This window comes from Falco punctatus, assembly GCF_963210335.1.
Source record: "Falco punctatus genome assembly, chromosome: 9".
NCBI lineage: Eukaryota > Metazoa > Chordata > Aves > Falconiformes > Falconidae > Falco > Falco punctatus.
In genome coordinates, this window is record NC_137589.1 from 19,909,010 (window position 1) to 19,936,832 (window position 27,823).

The following is a 27,823-nucleotide window of genomic DNA, read 5'->3' on the forward strand; positions in this document are numbered from 1 at the left end:
GATTTCTACTCACCCATAAGGGGAGGGGGGGGGGGGGGCGGGAAAACTGGCCAAGGTAAAAAGAGCCCCATTCCTTTTACCTCAGTTAAGACCAAAGAGGGGTCCCTTTGCCAGGGCCTCCATCTGATGCAAAGATGCAGAAAGGAAGAATCTGGCCAGGAATAACTGTATTTTTGCACATTTTTGAGTGGAGAAAAAAAAAAGCCTATTGATAAGCTTAATAAAACAAAGGGGTCCCACAGGCTGATTTAACTTGGGGGGGGATTCAGGGGGAGGATGATGGAGTTGGGATGCGGTTCCTTGCCACCCCTCCACCCCCCATGCAGTGAATTTATGTATTTATTTATTGCAGATGTTTATTATATGTATTATTCTGCCAGAAACTATTTTCTGGCAGAAAGCTTTGCTTTCTCTGGAGGCAGGCAGCTGACCTAAGGGTACGCATGGATGAACAAGGTGCAGCTCTCCACTAAAACATTACTCACAACAAACAAGCTCCATCCAAATGCAAAGGGTGAGCGGTGAGAAAGCACATCTGTACTCACCGCATAGCACAGATGCCCTCACACATGGAAGCAGTTAGGGTGTACCTCCACTTACCAGGCAGCTTTTGACCCTGAACTTCCCACAGATCAGGTCACAGGGTTTTTACTCAGTTCCAAAAAGGTTTTCCTCTTATATTGTTAGTAAGTGGTTTATATCAAAATATGTTTTAATAGGGATTTAAAAGGCAGCATTTATCCCTGTATGGACAGTGAATACTATTTAGCACTGCCAGTGGTTACAGGTTAATCATGTCTCATTATGTATAGGTGGAGTTTTTAATTATATACTTATTTATGACCTTTGCTATGAGAAAAGAGCACACATGCAGCACATCCACTCCAGAGAAAAACCTGGAAAGGGTATATCAGCATACACCAAACCCTCAGGGACAGGAAAGCAAAGAGAAGCGTTAATAACTACAAGCTTATCCATTTAAAAAATAATCTCGTTAGCCAGTAGCAGAGCACAGCTACAAAAGTTGCCGTTGCCACGTTACCCCTACGCTGCAGCCAGAAAGAAGGAAAAAAAGTAATAAAATCACTCACTGCTTTTACGACAATGGAGCTGGACTCCCAAACTGGCCAAAAAACTTCTTTCATGATGATCCAGGGTATTCTGGCATGCAGGAGCAAGCATCGCTCCTTTGCTCTGTGCTCAAGGCTTCCTGAGCGGCACGGGGAGAAACCCAAACATTGCTGTTCTGCAAGCAGAAACTGGGGGGCTGCTGGTGTCCCAGAATATGGGAGGAATCTGGTCTGGATTCCAGCTCCTGGGGATGGGTGTAAGGCAGGTCCCACCTGGAGACAATTTGCCCTCGCTTGGCTCAGATGCCCTTAAGGCTACAGCTCCCAGCCCGGTGGGGATGCAGTGTACTGGCTTCTCTGGGAGAATGATGTGGTCTAGCCTGGTGCACATGGGTAAGGATCTGCTATCATAGCAGCCTTTAAATTCACTCTAACAGCAATATATATATATATATATATATGGCCTGCTAGCACTACTTGTTAAGGCAGTTGCGGGCCCCTATTCACGATACACCAGCCCCACATCCCATCTCTTTCAAGCTCCATCAGGGCTGTTGCCACAAAGGCCATTTTCAATGCCACAAATAACTTTTTCCATAGGCAGAGTAAGGGGTGGTTGTGGTTGTTTTGTGGTTTTTTTTAACGTGATGTTAAGAGTTTCCATGACCCACCCCAGCCTGTGTGTACAAACATGGGTGCAATGGTGGGACACAGAGTGATTTTGGGGGGTGTTGGCTTCTTCCCTTGCCTTGCAGTGACACGGAGCCCACGGAGTCCAGCTCCGCATCCTTAGGCAGCCTGGACATCACATCCCTCACAGATGTCACAGCTGGCATGCTGGCTCTTGTGGCTGCAGAGCTGGCTCTTTCCCATTTTCCCAAGAGCCTGCCAGTTTGGGAACAAGGGCTTGTAAATAAAGCAAAACCCAAAAGATGGGTAATGATACCCAGAGCTGTAGGGGTGCCCTGTGTTCCCCCCATGGAAACAAGAGGCACACCCGCGACGAACACTGAGATGTTATATCATCTGCTATGTGGGTGGATGCTATACCATCGGGCTGGTATAGCAGAAAACCAGCCAGGGATCTGCATCTCCTGCCCTGAAATCAATCCCTCAGTATTTACTTATAAATAAGTATTTACTTATCTGCCCCAGAATAACCTTGGAACCCCTCAGCTGTATTTCTGTGCTTAAAGCCTTGAACAAGAATATGGGGAGAACAGAGGAAAAGCAGTTAACTAAGGGTCAGAAACCTGCAGAAAACCAGTTTTCATGAAAATCAATGAAATCATTCAATGAGCGCTCCTTCCATGGGCTTTCCTCAGCCGAGCAAAGCTGGCTCTGAAAAAACGGGATAAACAGGAGTCAGGAGTAATAAAGAGGTGAAACAAATACAGGCTTGTTTCGCTCCCTGAACCTCACACTAAACAATCTCCAGTGAAAAGGTCAGCTAGCAGACCCAGCCAAAAGAAAATGGCATTTCTTTAAAAAAAATATAAGAATATCCTTTGAGTTTCTTTTTCGTAAGTATTTTTGTCTGCAGATCCTCTTGCTGATGCCTCCCTGGGTTGAAATACTGCTCCTGAAAGGGAATATACCCCCATGAGGCTGGAGGTCAGCTCATTAACCCCATCTTCCCAATAGCTGCTTCTAAAATATATAATTATATTTATATTCTATATATTATATTGATGCATATTATACATCATATACTATATAATAATTGTAGAATGTCTACTTTGTATTATTGTATAATTTTGTTACATATGATTCAGAAAATCCATATAATAGATACATGATATATAATATAAAATGTATACTTTATATAGTATAGTGTATATATATTAATATGTATATACACTCTATGACTATTCTATGTATAATACATGATATATAGCCCCCCTCGTTTGCTTTGTCTCTGGCTGAACGCTTTCAGAATTGCCCACCTTGCCCTCAGAGCTGCAGTTCCAGCAGGCAGGGCTGAGTGGCAGAGTGGGGGTGAGCACGGTGCTGGCACCCCCAGTGACCCCACGAGCCTTTCGCCCAGGTCAGTGGCAAAACCGTAGCTCGGAGGGAATGTGCTGAGCCCAGGGAGGATGCTGGGGGTAGGGAAGTCCTGCAGGTCAGGACGGAGATGCATGGCTCAGTATCTCAGCAGAGCTGGACGGTGCAACCATGGCTGGTTGAAATGACAGGAAGAAGTGAAACCATGACCTAAATATGCAGAAAATCTATTTACTGCAGCAATCAGGATGGGAGAATTGATGGGTACTAGGTCACCCAATGCCTGTGAGGATGCTGTGCCCCATCTCCCAGCCACTTTCCCCCGTGCCCCACTCTGCCAGGCTCCCCCCTGCCTTACACTGAGAGCTTCAGCTGGAGCAAACCCCTCCAAAACCCATTCAGAGCCAGGTTTAACTGATCTTCTCGGAGAGGGAGCTACATTTCTGCCTTCCCAGCCTGGGGAAAAGAAGAAATGAATACAGCTCGGCTGATTTTTCATGTTCAAACACATTTCCATCTCCAAGGCTTTTTTTTCCCAGGCAATTGCTTTTGCCCAACACTGGAAATCACTTGTTAAGATGGTGGGAAAGCGGAAAGTCTTTGAGTCGTGTCCGCTCCGCCCCCCCCCGTCCGGTCCAGGTGATGCAAAGCTCCAGCCTTCATTACCAAGATTAAAGGGGCTGGGATTTCCTAAGCAATTAAAAAACCTGCCTAATTAAGTTAGGCTATTAGGCAAGACTTTCAAGGGTTACTGCCGGGGGCAGGAGAAGGGATTGAGTCTGCAGCCTGGCTGAAAGCAAAGGAGCCTGCAGGTAATTTCTTTAGTAAAGCAAGAGTAAATGGAGATGTACTGCAGCTCCGTAAGATGGAAAGCACGTGCTCCATTACAAAGAAAAAAAAAAGGAAAAAGTGGTATCAACAGCCTCTTGGAAATCACCGAGTCAACTGTCCTACTACATCAGCAGCAAACTATTTAAACATTGAAATACTTAGCGAGGGACAACATATTCAGGCAGGTATTTCTGCATTCAAAAAAAATAAAAAAAAATAAACCCAAAATGTGTGGTTAAGTCAAAAAAACCAAGGGGACCCTTGGGAACTGGGGCTCTCACAGACACAGCAGAAACCAACCCAATGTTTAAGAAAAAGCATCCCTTGCTATTTAAAAATGTTATTTTTCTTTCTGCCCTCCACCTTTGAATTTCTGCTGCCTGTGCCTCCCGCCACTGGCAGCAGATGAAAGCAGCTGCTGGGAGAGATGGAGCATGTGCTCCCGCTTTTGTGCTTCCCATCCTGTTTTATCATCCCTCCATCCGGGCTCCCGCCCATACCAGAGACTCCCCCATCGCCCCTCGGCTGCCAGGCTCCTCTCCCCCCCTGCTGCGAGGGAAGGGGGGGCATTGGAAACCTCATTTGCATCTTGTTTTGATTAAGTTTATTTTTCACTCTTCCGTTTCTCCATTCCTTAAAAAAAATAAATCCCTACATTAATTACGATTTTAAGTCTACTCTTTGCTGAGCAGCATCCCCTTGGCACTGAAAAGACATGTCAGGTGGGGGGCAGCAGGGACTCCCAAATCCGGCACCATGGCCCTTTCCCCCAGCTGCATCCTCAATTTAAAAAGTTGGGAAAGAGCAACAAAGATGCCCAAACCTTAAAAATATCCAGGTCTGCAGTGACCCAAGATCTCCGCAACTCCTAACCTAGGCTACAAGTGTTTATGGCTCCAAGTATACATACATACGCACACAGGGAGCCATAAAAAGATATCTCTGTGTGTGCATGTATATATATATGTGTGTATGTATATTTGTGTATCTGTGCATCTATATATACACATGGGTATATAAATATATATATATATATGTGTGTGCATATGCCACACTGGTTTAGGGAGAAAGTTAAGATGATCTCAAAATATCTGGCACAATTCCGTGCATCCACCAACTTCAGATGCACCAACTTCATCTCAGCATTTCAGAACCACTTTTTCCATTACACCCCACTCACAATTAAGCACTTGCCTAAAAGGATCGATTTTTAATTTACAGTATTTTTATTGCGTCCAAAAGAACACCAGAAATTCTCCCGTTCTAAGGCAGTTTCAGGGCTCACCCCTCCCTCCCCACACCCCCAGTTTTTGGGAAAAGAGCCTTTTTCCTTTGCCCCCCCGCCCAAGAAAGCAGTAGGGGGCTCCCCCCCACCCTGATCCTAAATGAAGTCCCCACGGAAAGGGCGGGAGGTACCCCCCTGTGCCTGCCAGCGGCCCCGCAGCGTGCACAGGGGCTTGCCCTCCAGGCTCTCCAGCTCGGGGAAGCCCAGCTGGTTCAGGATCTCATAGACCCCAGCCACCGATGCCACCTGAAAGCAGAGAGAGAAGAGATATTTAACTCACCCAGCATCCTCAGGATGCTTTTGCCACTTCCCAGGTGAAGATGCACAGGGAAGGTCCCCAGCATCTCCCCACATCCAGGTACCTCCCAGTCTACAGCCCCCCAGCTTTCTTCCAGCTACGGTTTATACATTTTATAAGCTGCTTCCTTGCTGCTGGGGTCAGCCGTCACAAGGTTTGTTGGCTTTGGCACCCTTCTGCCAAAAAGCTACAATGGTGCCTTGTTTTTGCTAAAAATGCAGGGATTATGCAGCGGGAAGGGGTGCTTTTGGGGTCAAAGGCTCCTTACATCTGCAGGTTGGGTGTGTTTCCCCGCCTCTGGCAAACAGGGGGACAGGGGGGCAGATGTAAACCCATGCAGGAAAGAAAGATGCAGTGTGAACGATGCACTTAAACCCATGCACCCAGCATCCAGCCAGCAGCAAGTATCACACATCTCCAGGAAACGATGGTCCAGTCCCAACCACCGCCTCCTGCCACGCTATGCAAACACCAGCATAGCCGGGATGCCACGCCGGGGTGGGCACCCACACACACACACTTCTCGCTGTGGCCCGTTCCAGGGAGATGGGGCAGGGGGGACAGTGAGCAGAGCTGGCAGCCACCACTTTCATCTCCCGCCTGGCAGATCAAACATGCCAATACGAATTAGCGGTGCTGGCAGAAGCAAGCAAAGGGATGAGGTTTTTCCCACAAAAGGCAGGCACTGCTCACTTAGCACTGTGCAAACCCAGGGAGAGAAAAACTAATCCCTGCATCATAGTAGAAGTAAATAATAAAAATAAATTAAATAATGAATTAAATTAAATAACAACATAAATAAAATGCAGTAATAAAATAATAATAAATAAATATAGAACATAATACTAACATAATTAAAATTGCCACGTCCCCATCTTTCCCTTCTCTCTTTTTACTCTCCTCTCATGCAGAATAAGCCCCCAGGGAGCAGCACACCCACACTCCATGTCCCCCCATCACTTGCACCACCTCCAAAGTCCTTTTTTTAAGTCTGAAGCATCTTTCTGCTGCAGAAAGCAGAAAGCAAACCCCCTCAATGCTTGCATAGGAAGCGACATGCCCCAAGTAAATCCAGCACCTATATCCCCCCTGAGCAGGAAATACGGATAATCTGGGGTCTTTCACCCCACCCTCCAAATCCATTTTTTCAGCTGGCCCCCAGTTCCCTTGAATGCCCAGTGTCACCATCCCCATCCTCCTGGGCTCTCCCATCCCCTGTGCCACCTGCCCCAGCCAGGCAAGGCAACGTGGGCCTCCTTTAATTACTCTTTCCTTTCACTCTTCTGACCTGTTTGGCTGGGATATTGTATTTTTAATCTGCTGCAAAGAGACCAGATGTGGTTTGGGTGCAAGGAGAGCCAGCCAAGCTAATGAAGCCAGAGAGGGGCCCCGAGCAGGGTTGGCTGGTGGCCTCCCAGCCCCAGATGCTGCAATCACAGACAGCAGATCAAAATAAAACCCTGGGAAACTCAAAAGAGGAGAAAAAGGGCAGGTTTGGAGTGGGAGAGCACCTCATCCATGTGGTAGGGTGCCACCCATCCCCAGTGACCTGCCTGGTTTTCCATGACAGCCACCAGCCTGGTGATATGGGAGCTCGCCCAGAGTGATGCTCCCAACAACCATATGGAAATCATATATAAAATGAAGATGGGGGTCGTCTTCTTAGCACCCTGTAAATATGAGGTTGAGTGAGGTCTTGCTGGCGGCTTAGACAGGGAAAGCCTCACCTCACGCATCCAGAGGCTGAAGGGCCGCTGCCAGGAGTCCTTCTTCTCAAGATGCAGGTAGGCGTTGAAGAGGATCAGGTAGATATAGCGCTCCAGGTACTGCAGGCTCCTCAGCTGCAGTGTCCGCATCTCCTTCTCATCCTTGCCTGACTTCCCCTGGAAGGAGCAAGAGACTGGCTGAGATGCCTGTGGTACCCGCTTCGGGTGAGCATCTGAGAGGCAGCTCCTGTACCCAGTCCTCATCCACCATCCTGCTTGCCATCCCACATGACAAGTTTGGTGGTGAAGGACCCACAAGGACCTCTTGCCCAAGGGAAAAGCTACGTATGCCACTGCACACCAGCCCTCTGACCCCATTATACCCCTGAGGACCCAGCCCAGCCCGCAGCCTCCTCCCTGCCTCTAGCCAAGGAGGGGGGACAACTTTGGGGACAAAAATAAAGCAAATCCTTCCAGTCCACTCCTGCTGTGGCTTGGCAGTCCGGGTTGTTATTACCTTGTGGTCTCCAGCATATAAAAACTTCCTCTTTACCGTGCAGACCTCAAAAATAGATGAGGGATTGCTAAATGTGGGGGGTGTGTGTGCAGGAGCCAGGAATAGTTGCCCAGGTGCAAACTGTACCCAAAACCATGAGCTCCAGGACAGCAAAGCACTTCCCCAGGGCAAAAAAATCTGTCCCCTTCCAGCATTCCCCAGTCAGATTCAGCCGCCCCCACTGGAGAAGGAGAGGCCATGGCAGCCACCCAGCACCCTGCTCTGAGGTTGGTGGCCATCACACCTTCTATTACTATTTTTTATATATGTATAATTAATTATTATTATAGCTGTTATTTTAAGAACAGATGAGCCCTGCAGTGATGCCCCTTCCAAAAATTAATAAATAGAGAATAAACAGCCAGATGGCATAAGAGCCCTAATCCCACAGCCAATCCCACTGTGAACCCCGCAGACCATCCCAAAGAGCAGCAATTCCTTGTTCCAGTGCCAGCACCAATCCACCCTGAGGGACAAGCCCGCTCTGCTTTCTCTAGGTTCTTCCCCAGCCACTCGTTGCCACAGCATACAAACGTTTCCACCTGTGGGCTTTGAAAATTAGGGTTTACCCAAGCCACCTGCACCCCAACGTGTGGCAGCACCAGGCAAGTGGTTCTGCCCTTGGAAAAGGTGTCTCCTCCACATGTGTGCACCAGTATTTGTAGAGAGCAGATCCTATTATCCTATTATTTATCATGTTATTAGACTATCCTATTTTTTTTACTGTATTATCCAATTATTTATCATTTTATTATACCTCCCTATTTCTTGTTTATTGTATTATCCTATTATTTACCATTTTCTTACATGCTCCTATTTTTTCCTCCCAGTTCGGGGCGGGAAGGGGCAGGAACAAACCAGAGCAAGTACCAGAGCACCTGTTCCTTCCCTCCTGCTTGCCCTAACCTGGCAAAGCATCTCCCAGTAGGCTCCCAAAACTACAAAGCAGTGTCAGCCCTGGGTGCACAGCATCCACTGCACGATGCTGCTGGTTTACCCAAACGCCGCGTTTCTCTAAACATAACCACAGGTTAATTAAAAGTCCATTAGGGCAATGCCTAGAATATACAATTCCCATAATTCTCTTCTTCAAACTGCCTGTCACTGGGGAAAAAATAAAAATAAATAAAAATTATAGCATTTGCATGTGCCTTCCCCCAGCCCAGCAAAATCCAACGGGATGGATGGAGCAGCCAAAAGGGAAATGCAAAATGCAGGCAGTGACAAAAGGCTCTTCCTAGGGCAGAGGGTGCAGGGGAAGCGGATGACTCCCTCCTTATCTTGCTTTCCCACCGGGCTGCCAGGGAGAGTTGGATACAGCTGGCCCGGAAACAGGACACGGCCCAGGAACACCCATGTGCTGGTCCTGACTGTCAAGCGCCGGGAAGAGGGGCAAGGAGGTCACAGGAATTGTCTTCTGAAAAAAACCACACCAGGAGCCGCCAGGTGAGCCTGCCCTGCCAGGGTCTTCCTCCTGGGACCCCCAAGGCCGAGTGTAGAGGCAGGAGTCAGCAGCAAGGCAGGGGATCATTCTGGGTCACCAGAGAGCATAATTAAATCCATAAGCAGGCAGCCACTCATTTAGCACGGGAGTTTTTAGTTCTGCAGCAGCAAAGGATGCAATAAAGTAGGTGAGACTTCCCACCAACTACGTGGCTACCCCCTCGTAATACATAAAGAGGAGGAAAATAACATAAAATTACTTATTCCAAATAATTTCACAGTAGCTACTGCTGCAAATAGTTGGGTCCCCAGTGATTTGTCCCACAGAGCTCAGGTTTTCTCTCCTAGCCTCCCACCCGCCCTAAAAAAATCAATAGGACCCCACCAACCAGAAGATAAATGCCTGGGGAGCCACGGATGTTACCGGGTGATTGAGTGCTTTGGTTTTAATTCCCCCAGTCAATCGTTTGCAGCCGTTAATTGAAAACACAGGTCAATGGCAGCTGTGGGCAAGAGCTGCAGCAAGGCATCACTGGTGGGGACATTGTGCAAACCATCCCAGGCAGGGAAAATGCCGAGCCCCAAGCCCCAAGCTCAGCCTTTCCAAGGCCCCATGAAACAGTTGCACAGTTTTAAAAAAAAAACCAACCAAATTAATAAAAAATACCCCTTCTCCCCTCCATCAGCCCCACAGCCATGTAAAACCAGGCTGCGTCCCACAGGCTCAGCCAGGAACAGGATGCCTCCTGTAGGGGCATGGATGGGTGCCTTCCCGAGGATGAGTCCCTTCCCGAGGATGAGTCCCTTCCCGAGGACGGGTCCCTTCCCGAGGACGGGTGCCTTCCCGAGGACGGGTGCCTTCCCGAGGATGGGTCCCTTCCCGAGGACGGGTCCCTTCCCGAGGACGGGTGCCTTCCCGAGGACGGGTCCCTTCCCGAGGACGGGTCCCTTCCCGAGGACGGGTCCCTTCCCGAGCTCGAAGGAGCCAGAGGAGCCTTCGGGACTGGGAGCGGAGCAGGACGGACCAGCCCTGCCCTCTGCCGGCTGCACACTGCTGGACAGGCGGGATGCGGGCCGGTGCCAGATGGGAAGGATGCTGAGTGGGATGCAAGATGGCACCTGACAGGCAGGATGCTAGGTGGGATACAGGATGCTGAGTGGGATGTAGGATGGCACCCGATAGGCAGGATGCTGGCACCAGATAGGCAGGATGCTGGCTGGGATGTGGGATGGTGCAGGGCACAGGACTGGGACAGATAGGTAGGATGCTGGCCACGATGTGGGATGGCAGCAGACAGGCAGGATGCTGGCTGGGATGCCGGCTAGGATGCAGGATGGCATCAGACAGGTGGGTGGCATGTGGGTGACCATAACTGAAAAAGCCCTAGCACCTCTCTGGTGACAGGCCAGAAAGCTTCAGCCCAAGAAAACATCCAGCTTCACAGAGCCCTGCTGCACCCTCTGGGACTGGGGAAGAGGGCATGCTCACCTGTCGGTAGGTGCAGATAATTATTTCTCGGAGATGGTAGTGCATGGGTGTCATGGTCTCGCTGACAGTGTCCAGGGCCATGTCCACCTCCTTTTTCATCCGGTGACCATCTGGCAGAAGCTGGACTACCTTCATCACCACCTGGAGCACGGAAAGAAGCAGCTGGGGTTTCACCAGGTGACTCCTCACCTTGACCTCACTGCTCCCTCCCTGCCTGGGAGAGGACATGGCCCCTCCAAACAAGCAGCTGTGGCTACTAAGGTAGCAATGAGCGGGCTCAGAGGAGGACCTCTAAAACAGAGTCTGACCAGAGCCCAAGGACTCACCTCAAACTCCCCTTTAGTATATTTGGCATCAGGCACGCTCACAATTTCCTCCTCGCTCATCTCGGGGATGCCCTAGGGTGGTCAGAGAAGGCTGGGCCATTAGAGTCTGCACAGCCCCAGCCCAGATGCCCAACGGCTGAGCAGAAATGCAGACCCTGAACGCAACCCACCGGGACCCCAGGCATCCTCCACCTTCCTTCTACCTGGACAGAGAAGACCCCACCATCCGCTCTGCAAGGTGAGACCCACATCTCTCCTGCCCTTAACCCTTCATCCTGAGGTAGGAGCTCTCAGGCAGGAACAGGGTAAAGGCTCACCAGGGATGCACCCACACTTCTCCTAGAGCTCGCTGGGGGCTAGGCATAGCAAGAGGCCAACATACCGGCGTCCACCCCCCACAGCACACCCTGGTCCTCCCCACACTCCTTTTCACCCTCCTGTTGTGCAACAGCTGCTGCAGGCTGTACTGAACTTCCCCAGCAGCCCCCACTCCAGCCTGACCCCCAGGGATAGCTGCAGATCCCAGTACACACATGGAAGTGCCAGAGGGTGAGGACAGCGATGACCATGGCCACGGTGGTCCTGCCCCGGCCACTGGAGCAGTTGAACACAAAGGCTGCCCGTGAGTCCTCAGCCAGGGCACTCTTCATTGCCTCCAGAAGCCGGTCAAAGTCCTGCCAGGGGCAAAACCAGTGGGTTTTTATGGGTGCAACCCACTGTGGGTCAGCACAGACTGCCCACCTCCCTTCCCCACCATGGGATCCCCCTCGTCCTACGCCCTCCAGGCTAAAATCCCTGGCTCCTTGCTGACAGATCCAGCCCAGCAGCCTTCCTTCCATCTCTGGCCAGCTAAAGGCACCCAGGGTCTCCACGCAAGCAATCTCCCAGGAGATCCTCCCTGCCCCAGCAAGCACCCTGCACTGAGCCTGGGCACACCACCATAGTCCCAGGGCTGGGTGGCACTGAGCACCCAAGTGATATTGACCCCAGAGCAGGAGGAATGGCTTAGGAAGGAGACAGCAGCACCATGCCATCCCCGGGGTACCTGCTCCTTGGGAGCGCAGAAGTCGGGTATGGGGATGCGGCGGTAGGTCAGCCCCTGGCAGGCATTCTTCTGCTGGCTGAATATCTCCTGTGTGGTCAGGCAGCTCTTGAACATCTTCATCTGCTTCTCCACCTCCAGGTACACCTCCAGCCACTTCTGGCACTTCAGCAGGTCGCCCTTCAGGGTAGCCTCTAGTTTCTGCAGAGGACAGAGAAACCCTAACTATAAGACCTGCTCCTCTTAATTTTTTCGGGATTTCAATCATTTTCTCTTAGATGCAGGCTGACACCCCTCTCAAACACACCACATCCAACCCAAAACCTCACACTGGTTCCTGGCCACTTGCTTCTGCCCAGGACCACGGTCCCCACTGTGCTTGATGGGAGCCCCAGGAGCATCATTTCCCACTGCCTCAGGCAGCTCCTCCCCACAGCCATGCTGCTGCTTGCAGCCAAGCTCCTCCACTGCCTATCTCCTCTGGAAACCCAGCTGGAAACATCTGCTCTCCTTTCCCCGAGTGCCTTTTACCCTCACTTTCAAGCCACACTATAAATTCTTCGGGGGAGGATCTCCTCTTTGCTTTGCCTTTGCAAACTCTTACACAGTGACAGCGAAGTCAGAACTCCTCCTTTATTTTTGCAGTACAATAAAGAGCCAGTTGACCACTTGGTTTGGATCAGCTGGGCTGTCTCCAGCCTCCATCAGACATGGAGCGCATGAGCCAAGCATGGCACCTGATAAAACTGCTGCCCCATATTGCCAAAAGAAAAAAAAAAAACCAAACAAGCAGCCCTGGGGGGTGAGTGACTATCAGAGCCTGCAGACATTGCCCACAAGGGCTCCTGGGAAGGGGAGATCAGACCTTCATGGACAGGCAGGAACCCCTGCTGCACCCAGCATCTCCGCAGCGGGCAGGAGCTCACCTCCAGCTGCTGGGGCGAGGCAGCAGGCACAGGGATCAGCTCCTCAAGGTGCCCAGGCTCCCGCAGCGTATAGACCTGCTCATTCCCCTCCAGGACTGCTTCTTCCCGGAGGTTGATCCAGACGATGTGGGCGTGCTTCCTCTTGGCATCCGTCAGGTACCGCAGGACGCTCCCCAGGGTCTAGGGAAAGGAGTAGGCAACAGTGATGGGAGGGCTGGGACCCTGTTGCAGCTGAACCTGCATGCCATGGGATGCATGCCCCTCACCTTGGAGCTGGGCTGCGCAGTCCCGTAGATGGGCATCTTGGGCACCCGTCGGAAGTTGGCCACGCTCATCTCCTTGGCAGTGCTCAGCACGTCTGGGCAGAAGCGCTCATCTGCCACCTGCAGCGGAGCAGAGCCTGGACAAGGGGTGCACCTCCAGCATTGAATGTGCCCCCTCCCACTTATGGGTTTGCATGGGGGTTCCCAGCACACCACCACCTCTCACCCATGGTCCCTGCTCAGGTGAGTCCCCAAACCCTTCCAACACCAGCAAGCCAGGGCTCAAAGCCGGATGACATATTTCAAAGGTAAGAGATGCTCTTCTTGCAGCAAGACCATACCAAAGCAGCAGCAAACCACCAACAGCTCTGGCCTCCTTCACCCCACCACAGCCAAGGACCACCGAGAACATGAAGCTGCAACTAGGCTAGCATCTTAGGCTCACAGCATGGGGTGCTCCAGCATCCCAGTACCCTGGGTCTGCAGGGCCAAACACATCCATGCGCACAAGGGGTCTCTGGCCATATGCCCATCCTTGCCAAGGGTGCCAGCATGACACAGACCCGAGACATCAACGCAGACCTGGAGACCCCAAGACTCAACACCTGCCCTACAACAGGGAAACCTCTTGCTTCTCCCACCCCACCAGACCTTTTTGAGGGCAAGCATCCCAGGAAGGTGCCGTTCCCAAGGGACAGTGAAGAGCCATCAGCCCCATCCCTACATCCAGGGTGGGTACTCACCAGCACTCGCGTGCCCCTGGTGATGAGGTCACCGGTGACTGTGAGCTCCGACAAGTTCATCTCTGCCTGCAACCGGTAGAGCTCGGGGTGCCGGCACATCCACCTGCTGAAGCTGAGGGCAAAGCCCAGGGGGTACTGCCGGCGGGGGGCCGGGGAGGGATGTGCCGTCAGCCTGGGCTCACACCCCCTGCTCAATGCAACCCACGACCCCACTGAAAAAACCTGCATTTGCTTGGGAAACTCAGAGGTAAAGACCCCTTCCCTCCCACCACATAGGAAAGCCAAAAAAAAAGCAAAGGAGGGCTTTTTGGGTTGGGGGGTTGGTTGTTTGGTTTTACCTGCTCATGAAGGTAGTAGTTGAAAGCAATCAAGTAGAAATAGCGCTCGAGGCTCTGCAAAGTCCTCTGAAGGAAATACTCTTTGGTGCTGCTCCCCTGAAAGCAAAGGCAGGTGGGATTTGTGGTGCCCAGTGCCAACCAGTCCTGCAGCCCCAAGCAGACCAGGAGGCTGGGGAAAGCCCTACACACACTTGTCCGCAGCTGGCTTAGAAGAGAGACAAGCAAGCAGCGAACAGGCCAGAGGCATTTTTTCATGGAGCAATTTTGAGGGGGGATGAGGGGCAGAAATGCCATTTAAGCCATTCAGGTTTTTTGTGTGCTCATGCTAATTTCACTAAGCTATTTGTTTGGAAAGAAACCACTTCTCAGTGAGACCAGGGCCAGGGAAACTACAAAACCCAATTTGGAACATAGTTTTTTGATACGCTTTTTTTTTTCCTCATGAAACATTTCAAGTTTTCCATATTAAATGATGCTTAAAGACATAAATTCACATTTCAGCTCAAAAACCTCCTTGCCTTTAGCCCAAGGACACACCGGGAGTGGTTCCAACCAGACCCAAGGGGCATTGCTGTCCTAGGGAGATACGCTGCCTAGACGCTAAAGGGAGACTCAGACCCAAGGGGAGGGGGTTGGTTAATACAAGGTCCTGCTCCCACCCCAGCCACCTCTGTAGCCTTCGGTCAAGATGCTCAGGTGGCAGCATCCCTGGGGAGAGAGGTTGCTGTGCCAGCAGTGCCATAGGTAGGGATGTGGGGAGCCTGCCAGAGACATCACCTTCCAGCCCTACACTCCAGATAATGTGCAGAAGCATCTTGCTGCCTATGTAGCTGGCTTCAAGCAAGTTCTCATCTTCATCATTACCTCCCCAAACCAGGTGCACACCCCAGCACAGCTATCTCCTCAAGGTGAAGCAAGCTCAAACTCTCAGGATTTTCCATAACTCAGCAACCACCCCCATGCTGCCTCAGGGCAGGGGTTTGTACATCTGAGCATCCCATCCAACAAATTAACCTGCAACACTGGCACTAGCAAATGATTACCCAGTATGGGATCCACGAGCATTCCTGGAGAGCCCATCAGAACCCCCTCCCCCAAGTATAATGGAAAATCCTCTAAGACAGAGCTGTGTACGTACAAGGATTGGCTTCGTAAGCGAGGTTTGTGCATCTGACATTACATGGCTGACTCATGAATATTTACTTGTTCTCCACAAGAGAAATCCAGCCTGCTGTCATTTATCAAGAGGCAGGGCAGCGGGCTTTGCTCAGGAAACTCAAAACAACGCCTGTAAGGATGGAGCAGTGCTGGGTTTGACAGCAGAGCAGTGCTTCTCCCCAGGCACTCAGGTTCTTGCAATAAAAACCAGCCCTGTGCTCTCACCCAAGGTAAATCTGTTAATAATCCCCTCAAATAGGCTTTTGATGAAAAGGAAGATGATCCTCTCACATTTCAGCCATGGAGAGCTGGGTACTGTGGGGGTCCAGCAGTGGCTCAGCATCCCACACCCAGATGCACCTACCCCTGCATCACCATCGCCTGAGGACTTAGATCTCTGCTTTTGCCTCCCAACACAGAGCAGAAACCCACAGTCCAGGGTGACATCATTCATCCGTGCCCAGAAAAGCCTTTCCTCTTCCCAAAATCAAGCAGGGCTCCACAGCTCACCCAGCAAAGTTCCCCGATACCACCTGCAGTCCCTCCAGCCCTACCAAGCTCAGGCTGGTTTTTTGATGGCTGAGCATCAGCCTCTCTACCCTCCTCATCCTCCCCCCCACCCCAGCACATTTTCCTGGCTCTTTGCCATTGTTTAAACCTGCTCTCACTCCACACAGACTTCAAATAAACACTCCTCATAGCTAATTTATGGCGGTCCCCCAGCAATTTGTTTCCCCGGTGTTGACGATGACATAGAGCAGCCTTTCCCCCATGGGGAAAAGTTGGGGGCAAAGCTTCAAGGCAGCAGGAAAATCCCCTGCCCCATGCCTAAGCTTCCCTCACTATACAAGAGAGCACCTACCATCACACAAGCAGCACCAAAAATACCCAAATCCACCCTAAAAGGAGACCCGGGGGATAAAATTTGTGGTTTGCCACTGAACACCAAAAAAGTGACATTTAAATGCTTTCTTTTCCCATCACTTAATTATTTTCATGCTGTTTTTCTGCTCCAGACTATTTGCTTTGGCTGCACAGCACCTGTTTTTAGATTGCCCTTTACAGCCAGCCCCAGCACTTCCACTCCACATTCAGCATTTAAATGGGAAAATTACTCTCCAAAGAGGTTGAGATGGGGCAGCACTTCCATCTAAGCATCCTCCCTCCCTCGCCTGGGTGAGGGACCCCGTTGGACAGGGGAGATCACAGCTTTCCAGCACCGAAAACCACGCTTGATGACTTTCCAAAACGAAGGGGGAGGGAAAATCTACAGATAGAAAAGCTTCACCTTCATTGACTATATTTGCAGGAAAGCCTCTAAGCAACAATCCCTCCCAGCTCCTGAGGACTTTTACCAGCCAGGCTGGTATCAATTTTCCAATTCTAGAGCTGACAAAACCAGGGCATGGGATATTATTTGCCCCTGAGGTCATCTACCAGAAGCAGCAGTGAAGCCCAAAACAGCCAGCTTTCCCCCAAATCCCAGCCTACTCTGTTTTATGGCTTTTAAAAAACTGGGGGGAGAAAAAAAAAAGAAGAAAAAAAAAAAGAGAAGCTCCACAACCTTTCAGGTTTCATGTTGCTGGGAAAATTCCAGCTCACAGGAAGCTTCAGATTTCCAGAATTTACATTCTTCTCATCCCCACGCAAGAACAGCTTGATAAATTACCCCATACAGGTGGCTTGCATCTGAGCAATCCTCTAATTAACATACCTGGATCTGATAGTCCTCCCCAATCCCTTCCAACTTCTTCTTGTACTCGTAGATGGCTTCCTTCATGTCGTGCATCTCCGAGCAGGACACGATGGCACCATCCACCTTGTGAGAAGCAAGCAGAAAGCCACTCAGTGAGCCCCAGACTGGGGGGACACACAGACCTCACCCCCACCCACCCACTCTGCCAGGGGTTTTGACGGCACCCCCTTACCTCCTCGACTATCTGCTGGCCTTTGGGGACCATATCGATGAAGGTCTGGATGACCCGAAGCCTGTCCCTGGGAGATGTTTTAGGTGGGTGGGGGAGGCTGGAGTAGGAGAAGAAAGAGATCAAACCAGCCCCAGGGGCACGCGCATCCCACCCACCCCAGCCCCAGGGGCTGCCCCTCTTACTCGGGCTTCTGGGAAGCTCCTCGGTGGTGGTGGAGGACAAGTGTGCCCATGGCCATGGCCAGGTTGGTCCTGCCCACGCCGGTCTGGCAGCCAAAGAGCAGCGCTGGTGGGGGTCTGCCAGGGTCCCGCAGCAGTAGGCTGGGGCTCTCCTAGGAGGGAGGGACAGAGGGATGAGGACCACAGGGACATCCAAGAGAGCCACATCTGCCACTGCAATGGCCAGGGTGGAAGTGATGGCCCTGCCCAAGCACGGAGGGGTGGGTGGCACCTCCCCTTTGCTCAGGGGACAGTGTGGATGGACAAGGACAGCACAATGGGCAGTCCACCCACTGCATTCCCTTGCCCTGTGCCCTCTCCAGCCACTGGCAGATGTTGGCTTGTCCACTCCACTAGAGCTTCCCACCACCAGTCCCCAAGCCACTGAGATTTCATCTCCCAGGCTGAAATAAAAAAGAGAAGCCCCACCATCAAAAGCCTTTGCAACAAATCCAGCTAATTTCTCCCAAACCCATTCAGGGAAGAGCCACCTGCGCAGGGATGCTGGGAAGTGGAGAGGGATGGCCACCTCCAGTCAGGGGTACGGACAAGCAGCTGGACAACACAGACCTCTCCAGCAGGGTCTACAGCAATGGGAATGGGATGCCACCACAGACACAGGCACCCTCTAATAGGCAGTGTAAAGCCAAAACCAGAAGATGCTCTCAGGGAGTCATGCTCCCAGACATGGCGTGCTTGCTCAGGCACACGAGCAAATAGCAACCCAACACGGCCCCGTGGACCAGGCGCTTTTCCTTGGCTCACCCTGAGGAAGTGGATGAAAGCGTCGAACTGCTCCTCCAAAGGGGCTCCCTCAGCGGGCAGGGGCAGCCGGTGGTACCTGCCGGGCACGGGGACAGCCCTTGTTAGGGGGAAGGGGCCACTGCGGGGGGTCGTCCCTACCACAGTGGAGGACATGTGGCTTAAGAGGGTATTAAGAGCCCAGCTTGCAAAAGCAAAACCACCAACTACACATGAGGAGGAGGAAGAGGAGGAGGAAGGGCAGCACCTGTAGGAGGGCAGGAGGAAGATGGGTCTGCGGTAGACCTCCTCCATCACCTGGATGTCCTCCTCACACTGCACCCGCACGGTGTGGGGCTCGTCCCGCAAGCACTCAATGTCGTTGTAGACATAGTAGACGCTCTCACTCAGCTGCGCGAAGTCATGGATCTAGCAGAGATGTGGACCTCCGTCAAAACCCACAGGACTCCCACCACCTCAGCAACCCCTCCACTTATCTTTCAGCCGGGGATGCATGCACCCCGTTACTGCTGTGGTCATGACCCCCTCCCATCCCACCTCACCTCCTTGCGGATGGCCAGCTCCAGGCTCTCTGCCCGCAGCCCACGCTGCAGACACTGGAGGTTCTCATGCAGATTCTCCTTGCCCCGGGGGGTGTAGGACACAAAGTCCCCCTCCAACTGCAGGAAGACCACGGGCTCCTCGCGCACGCAGAAGAAGATGCACTCCTGCAAAGAGGGGGATAGGTTGCCCAAAGGTTCTCCTGCCTTTTTCCACCCCAGTTTCCACCCTCCCACCAACCTTGTGGCCCCCTCTCTGCAGCTTCTGCAGCACCAGCTTGAAGCCGTTGAGGCTGGGTTGCCCCATGCCGAACACGGCGTAACCTCCTTTGGCTTGTCGGAAATTGGGAGCGCCGCAGCTGCCGGTAGTGTTCAAGACGTCTAATTTGCCATATACATCCCTGACCATGAAATATTTTCCCTGCAAAACAAGATGGGCAGAGAGGAGATGGGGAATAAGTGGATTTGAGCAAGCGGGCTTGAACGCAGCTGGGAAGAAAAGGTGACTTTTCTTGGTGATCTTCAAAATTAGCCACAAAAAACTCTGAGGTCTCCAAACCCCAGGCTGAAATGGGTTCGGCATGGGGTGGTGGTGATGCTCACCTGCACAAGGTAGTGTTCCAGCATGGTCTCAGAAATGCGTCCCACCGTGTAGTTGGCCTTCAGCAGGTCATCGTGGATCTGAAACTCCTCCCTGCAGTTGTACCTGTAAAAGCCACATGCGGGTTGGCAGAAGAAAAATTAACGGCATAGGTACAGATTAGATAAAAAAGCAGTATTTAGGGAAGAGAGTTCAGAAAAATAAAGGTCCGGAGCTGCAAGAGGCCACCAAGGACTTACGTGATGACCACGGGTGCCACCTTGTTGGTGATGATGGACTTGGCCTTGCTGTTGTGGAGCCCCAGGGTCTGGAAGGAGTGGATGCTGAGGGAGCGCTGGTCCTCCATGCTGCCGTCACCCGGCACCCTGCTCTCCAGGGGGGATGCCGAGACTGCCTGCTGTGCCGCGCTGGCGGTTGTACCCATAATCCGCGGGCGGCTGTGCCGGGGCGAGGCGGCAGCGACCGCGGGGAAAAACAAGGAAGGAGGGAGAGGGAGGAGGAAATTTTTTTTTCAGCTGCTCCTGGTTTGGGAAGGGAAAATCTTGGGCAGGAGCAGGGCACCCCCCCGCCAACAGCCGGTGAGGAGAGGCCCGTTTGGGAAGAAGCGCTAAGCCAGCCCTTTCCCTCCTGATGCTGCAAAGGGCTTTCTTCCTCTCTGCCTGCCTGCCATGCGGCGCTCTCCGTCAGGGAGGGTCTGGACCCAGAGCAGCCAAAAGTGGGGCTGAGGAGGTCAGGGGGAAGGCAAAATGCTGGATCTGGCCCCTAAAACCTGCTGAGTCAGCAGATGGCACTGAGGAAGGACACAGTGGCACAGCTCTTGGACTCATCCTCCACTTTCCCAGCACCTGTAACTTGCTCCAGGGTCCTTCCCCACACAGAAAATGCTTGAAGAGCAAGTAAATATTACTAAATATTTAGTAATTTAGGAGCTGCCCAGCGTGCTTGGAGCAGCGAGCAAAGCTCAGGGAAGTTGCTCCCAGGTCCAGGCTGTGCATGTGTGTGCATGCACACACACGTGTTGATGCACACGCAAGCAAAGGAGGAGCCACAGGGTTGTTGTGAAGTGCCCTCGTGATTTTGCAGCTTCAGAAGTTGTGGTCAGCAGCAAAGAGGAAAGGTGTCCCCCACGCAGCAATAAATAATCCTGCAGTCCTGGCAAAGCCACTTGATTGCACGGGACGCATCAGGAGCCTTGAGGCAGCGGGATGAGAGATTTCCTCCAGCTATTAACGAGCAAATCTGAGAGCTGCCTTTAAAGCAGCCGGTTATTCCCACACTGCAGGAGCACCCTCTCCCCTAGGGCAGGTGGGGACCCCAAAAGCAGACTCCCCCATCCCCAAGGAGCTCATCCCTATACGAGGATGAAAGCAAAAGGGCCAGCCCAGGGTGGGGGAACTGGCGGTGGCCAGGAGCATCCTGCCACACTTGACCGGTCCAGGACAATGCGCCGACTGTTTGCGCCAGCCAGGGCCGGATCCTGGTAACCAAATGAAGCAAGAGATGGCAAGGGGGTAGCCTGGAAAAAACCCAAAACTCTGCCCACCCCTACCAAAATGGTCCCAAATAAAATCTCCTTTGTACTGATGCTACATGGGGAAAAACCCTGGCAGCATCCAAAGGGAGACAGTACCTGCTCGGTGGCAATGCACAGCGCTGGGAAACCCGGGGTAGCTTTAACCCAGTCCTACAAATGCCTTTGCAGCTGCTTCTGCTGCCTTGCAAGCAGGACAGGATCAGCCCCTTACTGCAGTCCCAGGGAATGCGATGCCCCCAGCAGCTGCAAATGCTTCAAGGGGGGGAAAAGCCTCCGGAAAATGTGCTATTTTGAGACACCCGTGCCCCAGCACAGATTTTCCCCTCCTCCCCATCTTCCTTCCCTGCTCCACAGAGAACTTGTTGCTCTACCGTGTATTTTCTGCACCATTAGGCAGCCTGGCTTCTTTTACACATAAGAGAAGGGGAAAAAAATCCCAGCTGTTTCAGACTAGTGCCATTTCTCCAAGTCCCCTTATGTGTTTCTTTCACATAAACACTGTCAGGGCAAAAATAAAGAAAAAAGAAAAGAAAAAAAAATAGGGAGGTTTCAAGTATTTCAGAGCAGGCGCTCGTGGCTTTGGAGAGCTCAGCCAGCAAGCAGGAGGGGGGCATTCAGCCAGGATGCTTTTTTTCCTTATTTTGCTCAGAATTGGTGCATCTTTTCAAAAGCAGTTGGCACAGCCCAACAAGCTGTACCAATCCCTCTGGGTTTGCTCCAGCATCCCCATGCTGGGGGATGGAGACTCACCCCCCAGCCTGCAGGCAGGCACAGGCAGATGCTGTATTTCCTCCATCCTTTACCCCTGCTGCAGTCACCCACCTTCACCGTAGATCCCCCCCGTGTTTTTTTTTTTCCCCAACAAACCACACCAGCAAATAATAGACATAAAAGACACCAGGCAGATTTGGAAATGGTCTTTCAAACCACAAAATGAATGGAGAGAGGAAATCACATTACAGTTGCTTTCCCCTGCTTGGCTGGGCAGGCAAAAGCAAGCATCTTCTAGAAAAGCACCAAAATTACCCAAAATGGGTGCTCCGGGCAACCATGGGAACCGCTCTAAAAAGGCAAGGGAAGAGGGAAGCACTGCTTATCCATCTGGGAGCAGCTATTTACTGGTACTGCTGCATCTGACAGGAGTGGGAGGGCTTACACCCTCCCAGTGCCCAAGCTGGGACACAAAATGGGGTGGGTAGGGAAGCAAAATCCTGTCCCAGGAAACAAGATAAAATGATCTTGCCTGAAAACTCTCCCAAATATAGCTGGTGGCTGCACCGAGAAGAGATGCAATGGAGCCACCATCACAGGCCAGCCAAGGTGGGGCAGGAGCCCAGGGACCAGCCCACCAAAGGGCTCTGGATTAGCCCAAGTATCAGGTGGTTTTCCCCAACAGTTGAACACAGTTAGCAAACACTAAGCAGGTGCTTAGGCAGGCAACTTATCCTTAAAAAAAAGCTTCTTTTTTTTTTTTTTAATTTAACCTGTTTTTTAAAGAACCCCACAGCACCCAACATCCCAGCCTGATGTTAAGATCTGTGTTATTCCCAAAAGATCAGTCAAGCTGGTGGGGCTTTGCCCTGTTTCCATGCCACTACAAGAAGTTAGGAGTCTCAGATGCAATTCACATGGATCTTACAATGGCATTAGCCATCAGCTCCGACAAGTCAGTTTTGAGCATCCCTTCTCTTGCGTGATGCTGTATTTAAGGGTTTCCGTTCTAGGGAAAAGGATGCAGAGACAAACCCCCCTGCACAGCATCCTTGCCTCCTGCCTGCATCTTCTCCCCAAGGCAAGGGGCGCAGGGACAAACCCCCAAAATACTCACCCAGCCAGCTCATCCCCTCACAGGCACTCAACAAGCCTATTCTCACAGACCTAAAAGCCAAGCCTGAGATAAATGGTGGACGTGGCTTGTCAACAAAGAGCTCATTTTCTCCCCAGCCACAAAAAGGACCGACACCCTGCAAGAGCGCATCCCAACCAAACAAACCAGCACTGTTCTCCAGGTGTTTTGCTTAAATTCAAAGCCTCAGCGGCCACCGGTTAATTATTGCTGCTGCCTAACAAGAAAGCAGAGCTTCTGGTAGGCAATGTATAGATGCTTCCCTTCCCCTGCAGACCTCCCAAGATCTGCCAAGCCCAGGCTGGGTAGGGAACCCTGGAAAAGCCACAGGTAGCATCAGGATGCTGCTTGAGCATCCTGAGAGATGATGCATGGGTTCTGCAGCCTCTTCCCCCTTAAGTCACGATTATGTACAGTGCTCAGCCCCCACCTCACAAAGCTGCTCCTCTCCTCCGCCGTCCGGCACAGGGGTTATTCCCATGCCCAAGGACCTGGCGAGGACTCAAAGCTGGAGCAAACAATGGACTAAATATAGTGGGAGGTGGCTGGGCTGCAGCTGCAGGATGCATCTGCCCTGGCTGCCGCACTGAGGAGGAAGCGTGCACTTGCCTGGCTGCCTCATTGTCAGCGGGAAATAAATCAAATAAATCTCCCTCCATGCATCCTCAGGTTATTTTATAGGTTTTTTAAATAAAGCACAAAGCCCTTTGGGAAGCAGCAGCAATTGCAGCATCCTCCTAACACATCCATCCCTCCCTTGGTGTGGGGCAGCCCCAGCAGCTTTTCGGCACTGAGCCGTCATGGATGAAACCTCGAGGGACCGGAGGGCACCCGGCACCACTGATCCAAGCAGGGAGGCAGGAAACACCGCAGTGGCCAGCAGGAAGCCCCAGCGCTGCCGCAGGGGCATCACCGAAACCTGGAGGAAGCACTGGAGCCAAGCCTCCTGCCCCGGCGTGCTCTTTAACCCTCTTTTTCAAAAAACAGTGAAAATAAAACAACACACAAACATCAAGCCTTTTGCCAGGGGAGCCTGTGTGGGTTGGGAGATAGCCCGGAGCAGACGCTGCACGGAACTGAGCTCCTGTTGTTCCAGGTGATGCCAGAAAAAAGCAGCTCAGCTTATTAAAAACAACATAAAAAAAAAAAAAAAGGTGAGAAATAACATATTAAGCCATGGTTTCTCTGAAATGTATCGTTTGCCCACCAAGGTGCAAGGGCAAAGGTGAAATAAGGCAAGGAAATAACACAACCCAAAATGCTTTAAACCAACCCAAAAGTGCTTTGCAATAGGGAGGAAAAGGCTCTGGAGAGCCAACTTTGTAGCAGACAGCTCTGGTTTTACAAGCCTTGATTGCTTTATTATTATTTTTAAACAAGCAAAAGCAAACAGCCTCCATTCTCATCAGCTCCAGGCTCCTTGGAGAGCCAGCACTGACAGCCAGAAGTATAACTAAATAACCAGCATTTCCTAGAAAGTACTGAGGTATTTCTCAATCAGGCTGAGACTGGTGCTGCCGATCCCCTACACACCCTGTGCTCCACCACCAGCACCTGCCAAGGAGAAGGGAAAAGCATCAGTGTGATGCCTTCCCCCAAATCCAAGTGGGAGCACCAGAATAATGAGGACTTCATGCTTCACACCCCCTTCCCGACGCACTTCTGCCTTTTGGCAGAAAACTGAGGGCCATATCCCTGTCCTCCACATGCCCAACCCACCTTTAGCTCCTTTGTTTAAAAGTCCTTACCCTGAAGTCAAGGAAAGCTGTTTGAGATAAGGAGGGGGGGGGGGGGGGGGGGGGGGAGAAAAAGAAGGCATCCAGGCACATCCAGCCACTGATGGAAAGGATGCTGGTACCCACTGGGAGGTACCAGGAGTGGTACCTGGGCTGCAGCTCTTGCTCCCAAACCTGGTTTGCAGTGAATTATTGATCAGCAGCATCAAACCTTTATTGAGAAGCAAAGCCCAGGTGACGCACAGGAGGAATTAAGATATAAAGGTGTCTCATCAGCAGGACATGGCTTTTTCAGATGAGCCACCTCAACTTTGCAAAAAGCCCACCTATAACAGCTAAAACCAGCCCCAGTACAGGATGCCCTTTGGACGAGCAGCTATCATATGCACACTCTCTCCTCCAAAAAAACTCCTTTACTTTTTTAAAGACCCCTGGCAGGTCCTCTCGCATATCACACCGGTCCCTGAGGTGCTGATTCACAGCCCAGAGGCGAGAGGCAGCTCACAGCACGCAGGAGACACTCCGGCTGCCTGCTATTGAAGTGAGGGGTTTTATCAATGAGCATCAATGGGAAGAGGAACAAAGCCCTGATTTGCAAGCGCCAGCACTGCCAGTAGTGCCATCAGCTCACTGCCAGTGGTTTCAAGGTCTGCAAGCATGCTTACTGAAGAGTTTCATTTCAGTGGTGCAACAACAACAAAAAAGCCATATGGGTTGGAGATAAAGGCCGGAGGCATCTCGAAAGAGAGGACCGACCTGTGGAGGAAGAGGAGGTTTCCTCCGACACCAAATACTCCCCAACTCACCAGGAAGCACCACAGCACCACGCCCAAACCTGCTCTGCCAAATTTTTCACCCTGTGCCATTTCCACCTCCTCCTGCAGGTTTTGCAGCGTGACCCCACGCTGGATGGCAGCAGAGGGGGTCCCCACTGGGGACCCGGGGGTGGCACCCATGGCACAGTACCCCGCTCCCAACCCCGGGAGGCTCAGTGCCATGACCAGCCTGACCAGGGCGTTTCGGGAAGGCGAGGGCTATGATTTTGTGCTATTCATAGCTAACCACCGGCTCCCCTCCCGACGGGGAGGGCTGGCGGAGCAACAGGACGGCTCCATTTACACGAGGCTGCTTTTCAAAGCCATCAAAGCCAGGCTGCTGCAGGCCACACCTTTTGCAAGACAAGCGGCACCTTATGCGCACAAGCACCCGCCGTCGCACGCGCCTCTGCACGCTCTCCGCGGTTTGCATGCGGTTTGCATGCGGTAGTGCACGGGGCTCGCTCTCCCGGGCTCTCTTCTCCCCCACCCTGCTCTCTTAAATAGTGAAATCAAGCAAATCCCTGGGGGTATTTGTTCACAACAGAGACCTGCCGGTTATTTTTAGGCTCCGTGTCATTCGTGCAAAGACATAATCACTTCCTGCCTTCCAGGAAGGAAATGTCCCACCACCGCTGCCTGCATGCCTGCCTGCTCCCTCCTCAGGCAATGCCTGCCCGGCTCCCAGCCCACCCAACCCCAAAACCCACTGCCCCTCCATCCCGGAGGGAGTTAACAACCAGGACGCAGCCTAGGATGTCACAAGTGCCAAGGTCCAAAGCTCTGCAGGGAGAAGAGGGGGGTGTTCACCCCCCAGCGCCGAGTGATGCGGCAGGGAAAGGGTAGAGGAAGAGGTCCGGAAAAGTCCAGCAGCCATAGGAAATGCAGCCTGGACACAGTTTCTGAAAGTTTTCAGCCCTGACAGCTACAGATGCTGGGCAGCAGCTCAGCAAGAGCAGGCAGCCTTTCCTCATAGAACATCCTCCTCATCCTGGCTCTGCCCGGGCACATCAGCAAGTGTGACCCCATCCTACATGGGGGTGGGAGCCCACCAGGCTCTGCGATGTACCTGGCACGCACATGCCAGTGGAAAACCCGTTAAGTGATCCCAGGTTTCCTGCTCCTCCTGAGCTCCCCAAATGGAAGGCTGCAGAGCCAAACCCCAGACCAGGATGCTCCCCAAGCATGGAAGGGACTGCAGTTACATCTGCGCCTCTTCCTCCTCCATCTTCATCCTCCAGCAAGGAGCCATCCCACAGTTCCCCACTTCAGAGCCTGCTACCCAGATGGCTTTTGGGGGTATAAGGGAGGCAACCAAGGGATGCAAACCCTAAAACTCACTTTGGGGCACTCCAGCCGCAGCGAGCACGGCTGGCACCGCACGGCAGACTGCCGCACTGGGCTCAGCGCCTGGGTCAGCCGCCTGCGGGGCCGGCTTCCAGGCAGCAAGAGGGAGGAAAAAGCCCCTTTTAAATAGCAAACAGGACTGCAAAGGCGCAAGAGCTGGGAGGACGCCGCGGGGCGGATGCTGGGCCTCACAACTAGTTACCCGTCTATTTTCTAGAGGTTTGAAGCACTGAGGTGGCTGCAGAGACACCTTCCTCGCCGGAGCTTGGGCACCTCATGACCATGCTGCGGGGTTTGTGTTCCTGGGGCACATTAAAGCTCCCTCCCATCGCCCCCCACCTTGGCTCTGGGACGAGGGGACCCCTGCCCAGCAAGCACCCCGGGCCCCGCGGGAGGAGGCTGCTCCCAGCAGCACCATCCGCCCCGCCCGCCCCCGAGCAACCCCCGAGCGCTGGGAGGTGGGGGGTACCCCCGAGCTGCCGCCCGGCTCCAAGCCGATACCCCACGGCTGAGTCTTCCCCCTCCATCCCCCTCCCCACGCAGCCGGCTGGGAAACGACACCCCCTCCCACCTCCAGGAGGGGTTGAGCGGGGGAGCCAGTCGCAGGAGAAGGCGGGGGATGCCCGGGCCCAGAGTGTTGGGGGGGGTCCCTGGTCCCGGGGCTGGGGGGATGCCCGATCCCGGAGCGGGAAGAGGATGCCCGGCGCCGGGAGTGGGGGGAGGATGCCCGGCGCCGGGCCGGGGGGGGCGGAGGATGCCCGGCCCCGAGTGGAGGAGGGGGGGATGCCCGGCCCCGGGTGGAGGAGGGGGGGATGCCCGGCCCCGGAGGGATGTGAGATGTCCGGCCCCGGGGACAGCGCGGTACCTGGCGACGGCTCCTGGCTCAGCTCCCGCGCCGGGCTGGCCGCGCCGTCGGGCGCCCCATGGGGGCGGCGGGAGCGCGGTGGCGGGAGCGCAGCCCCGCGGCCGCCCCGACCGCCGGAGCCTCGGCGGGGGGAGGGGGCGGGGGCGGAGGAGGG

The 27,823-nt window shown here is 52.9% G+C and overlaps 1 protein-coding gene across 2 annotated transcripts; it reads right to left on the reverse strand.

Annotated features, from left to right (window-relative positions):
* Positions 1-4,857: 4,857 nt before the first annotated feature.
* On the reverse strand, positions 4,858-27,823 carry PALD1 (phosphatase domain containing paladin 1). Of its 2 annotated transcripts, XM_080401576.1 has the most exons (20): positions 27,670-27,823; positions 19,766-19,963; positions 19,529-19,631; positions 19,167-19,346; positions 18,929-19,093; positions 18,634-18,794; positions 18,390-18,465; positions 17,589-17,737; positions 17,407-17,503; positions 17,193-17,297; positions 14,321-14,416; positions 13,983-14,117; positions 13,243-13,359; positions 12,977-13,156; positions 12,054-12,251; positions 11,542-11,682; positions 11,009-11,080; positions 10,683-10,823; positions 7,216-7,371; positions 4,858-5,436 (listed from the first exon to the last, which is right to left on the reverse strand). In XM_080401576.1, exons 2-20 carry the CDS (start codon positions 19,948-19,950, stop codon positions 5,287-5,289), a joined length of 2,607 nt encoding a protein of 868 aa, XP_080257702.1. In that variant the 5' UTR covers positions 19,951-19,963; positions 27,670-27,823; the 3' UTR covers positions 4,858-5,286. The 2 variants fall into 2 exon arrangements, with proteins under 2 accessions (XP_080257702.1, XP_080257703.1); XM_080401577.1 differs by lacking the exons at positions 4,858-5,436; positions 7,216-7,371 and adding an exon at positions 7,380-9,167.

What these genes read in the sequence shown, in the direction of transcription:
- PALD1 (XM_080401576.1), bottom strand. Translation starts at nt 19,950, where the DNA reads ATGGGTACAACCGCCAGCGCGGCACAGCAGGCAGTCTCGGCATCCCCC. An exon ending in TCACCCTCTGGCACTTCCAT is followed by an intron (nt 11,081 to 11,541) that starts GTGTGTACTGGG and finishes TGACCACCCTAG; the next exon opens with GGCATCCCCGAGATGAGCGA. An exon ending in ATACTAAAGGGGAGTTTGAG is followed by an intron (nt 10,824 to 11,008) that starts GTGAGTCCTTGG and finishes TCCGTGCTCCAG; the next exon opens with GTGGTGATGAAGGTAGTCCA.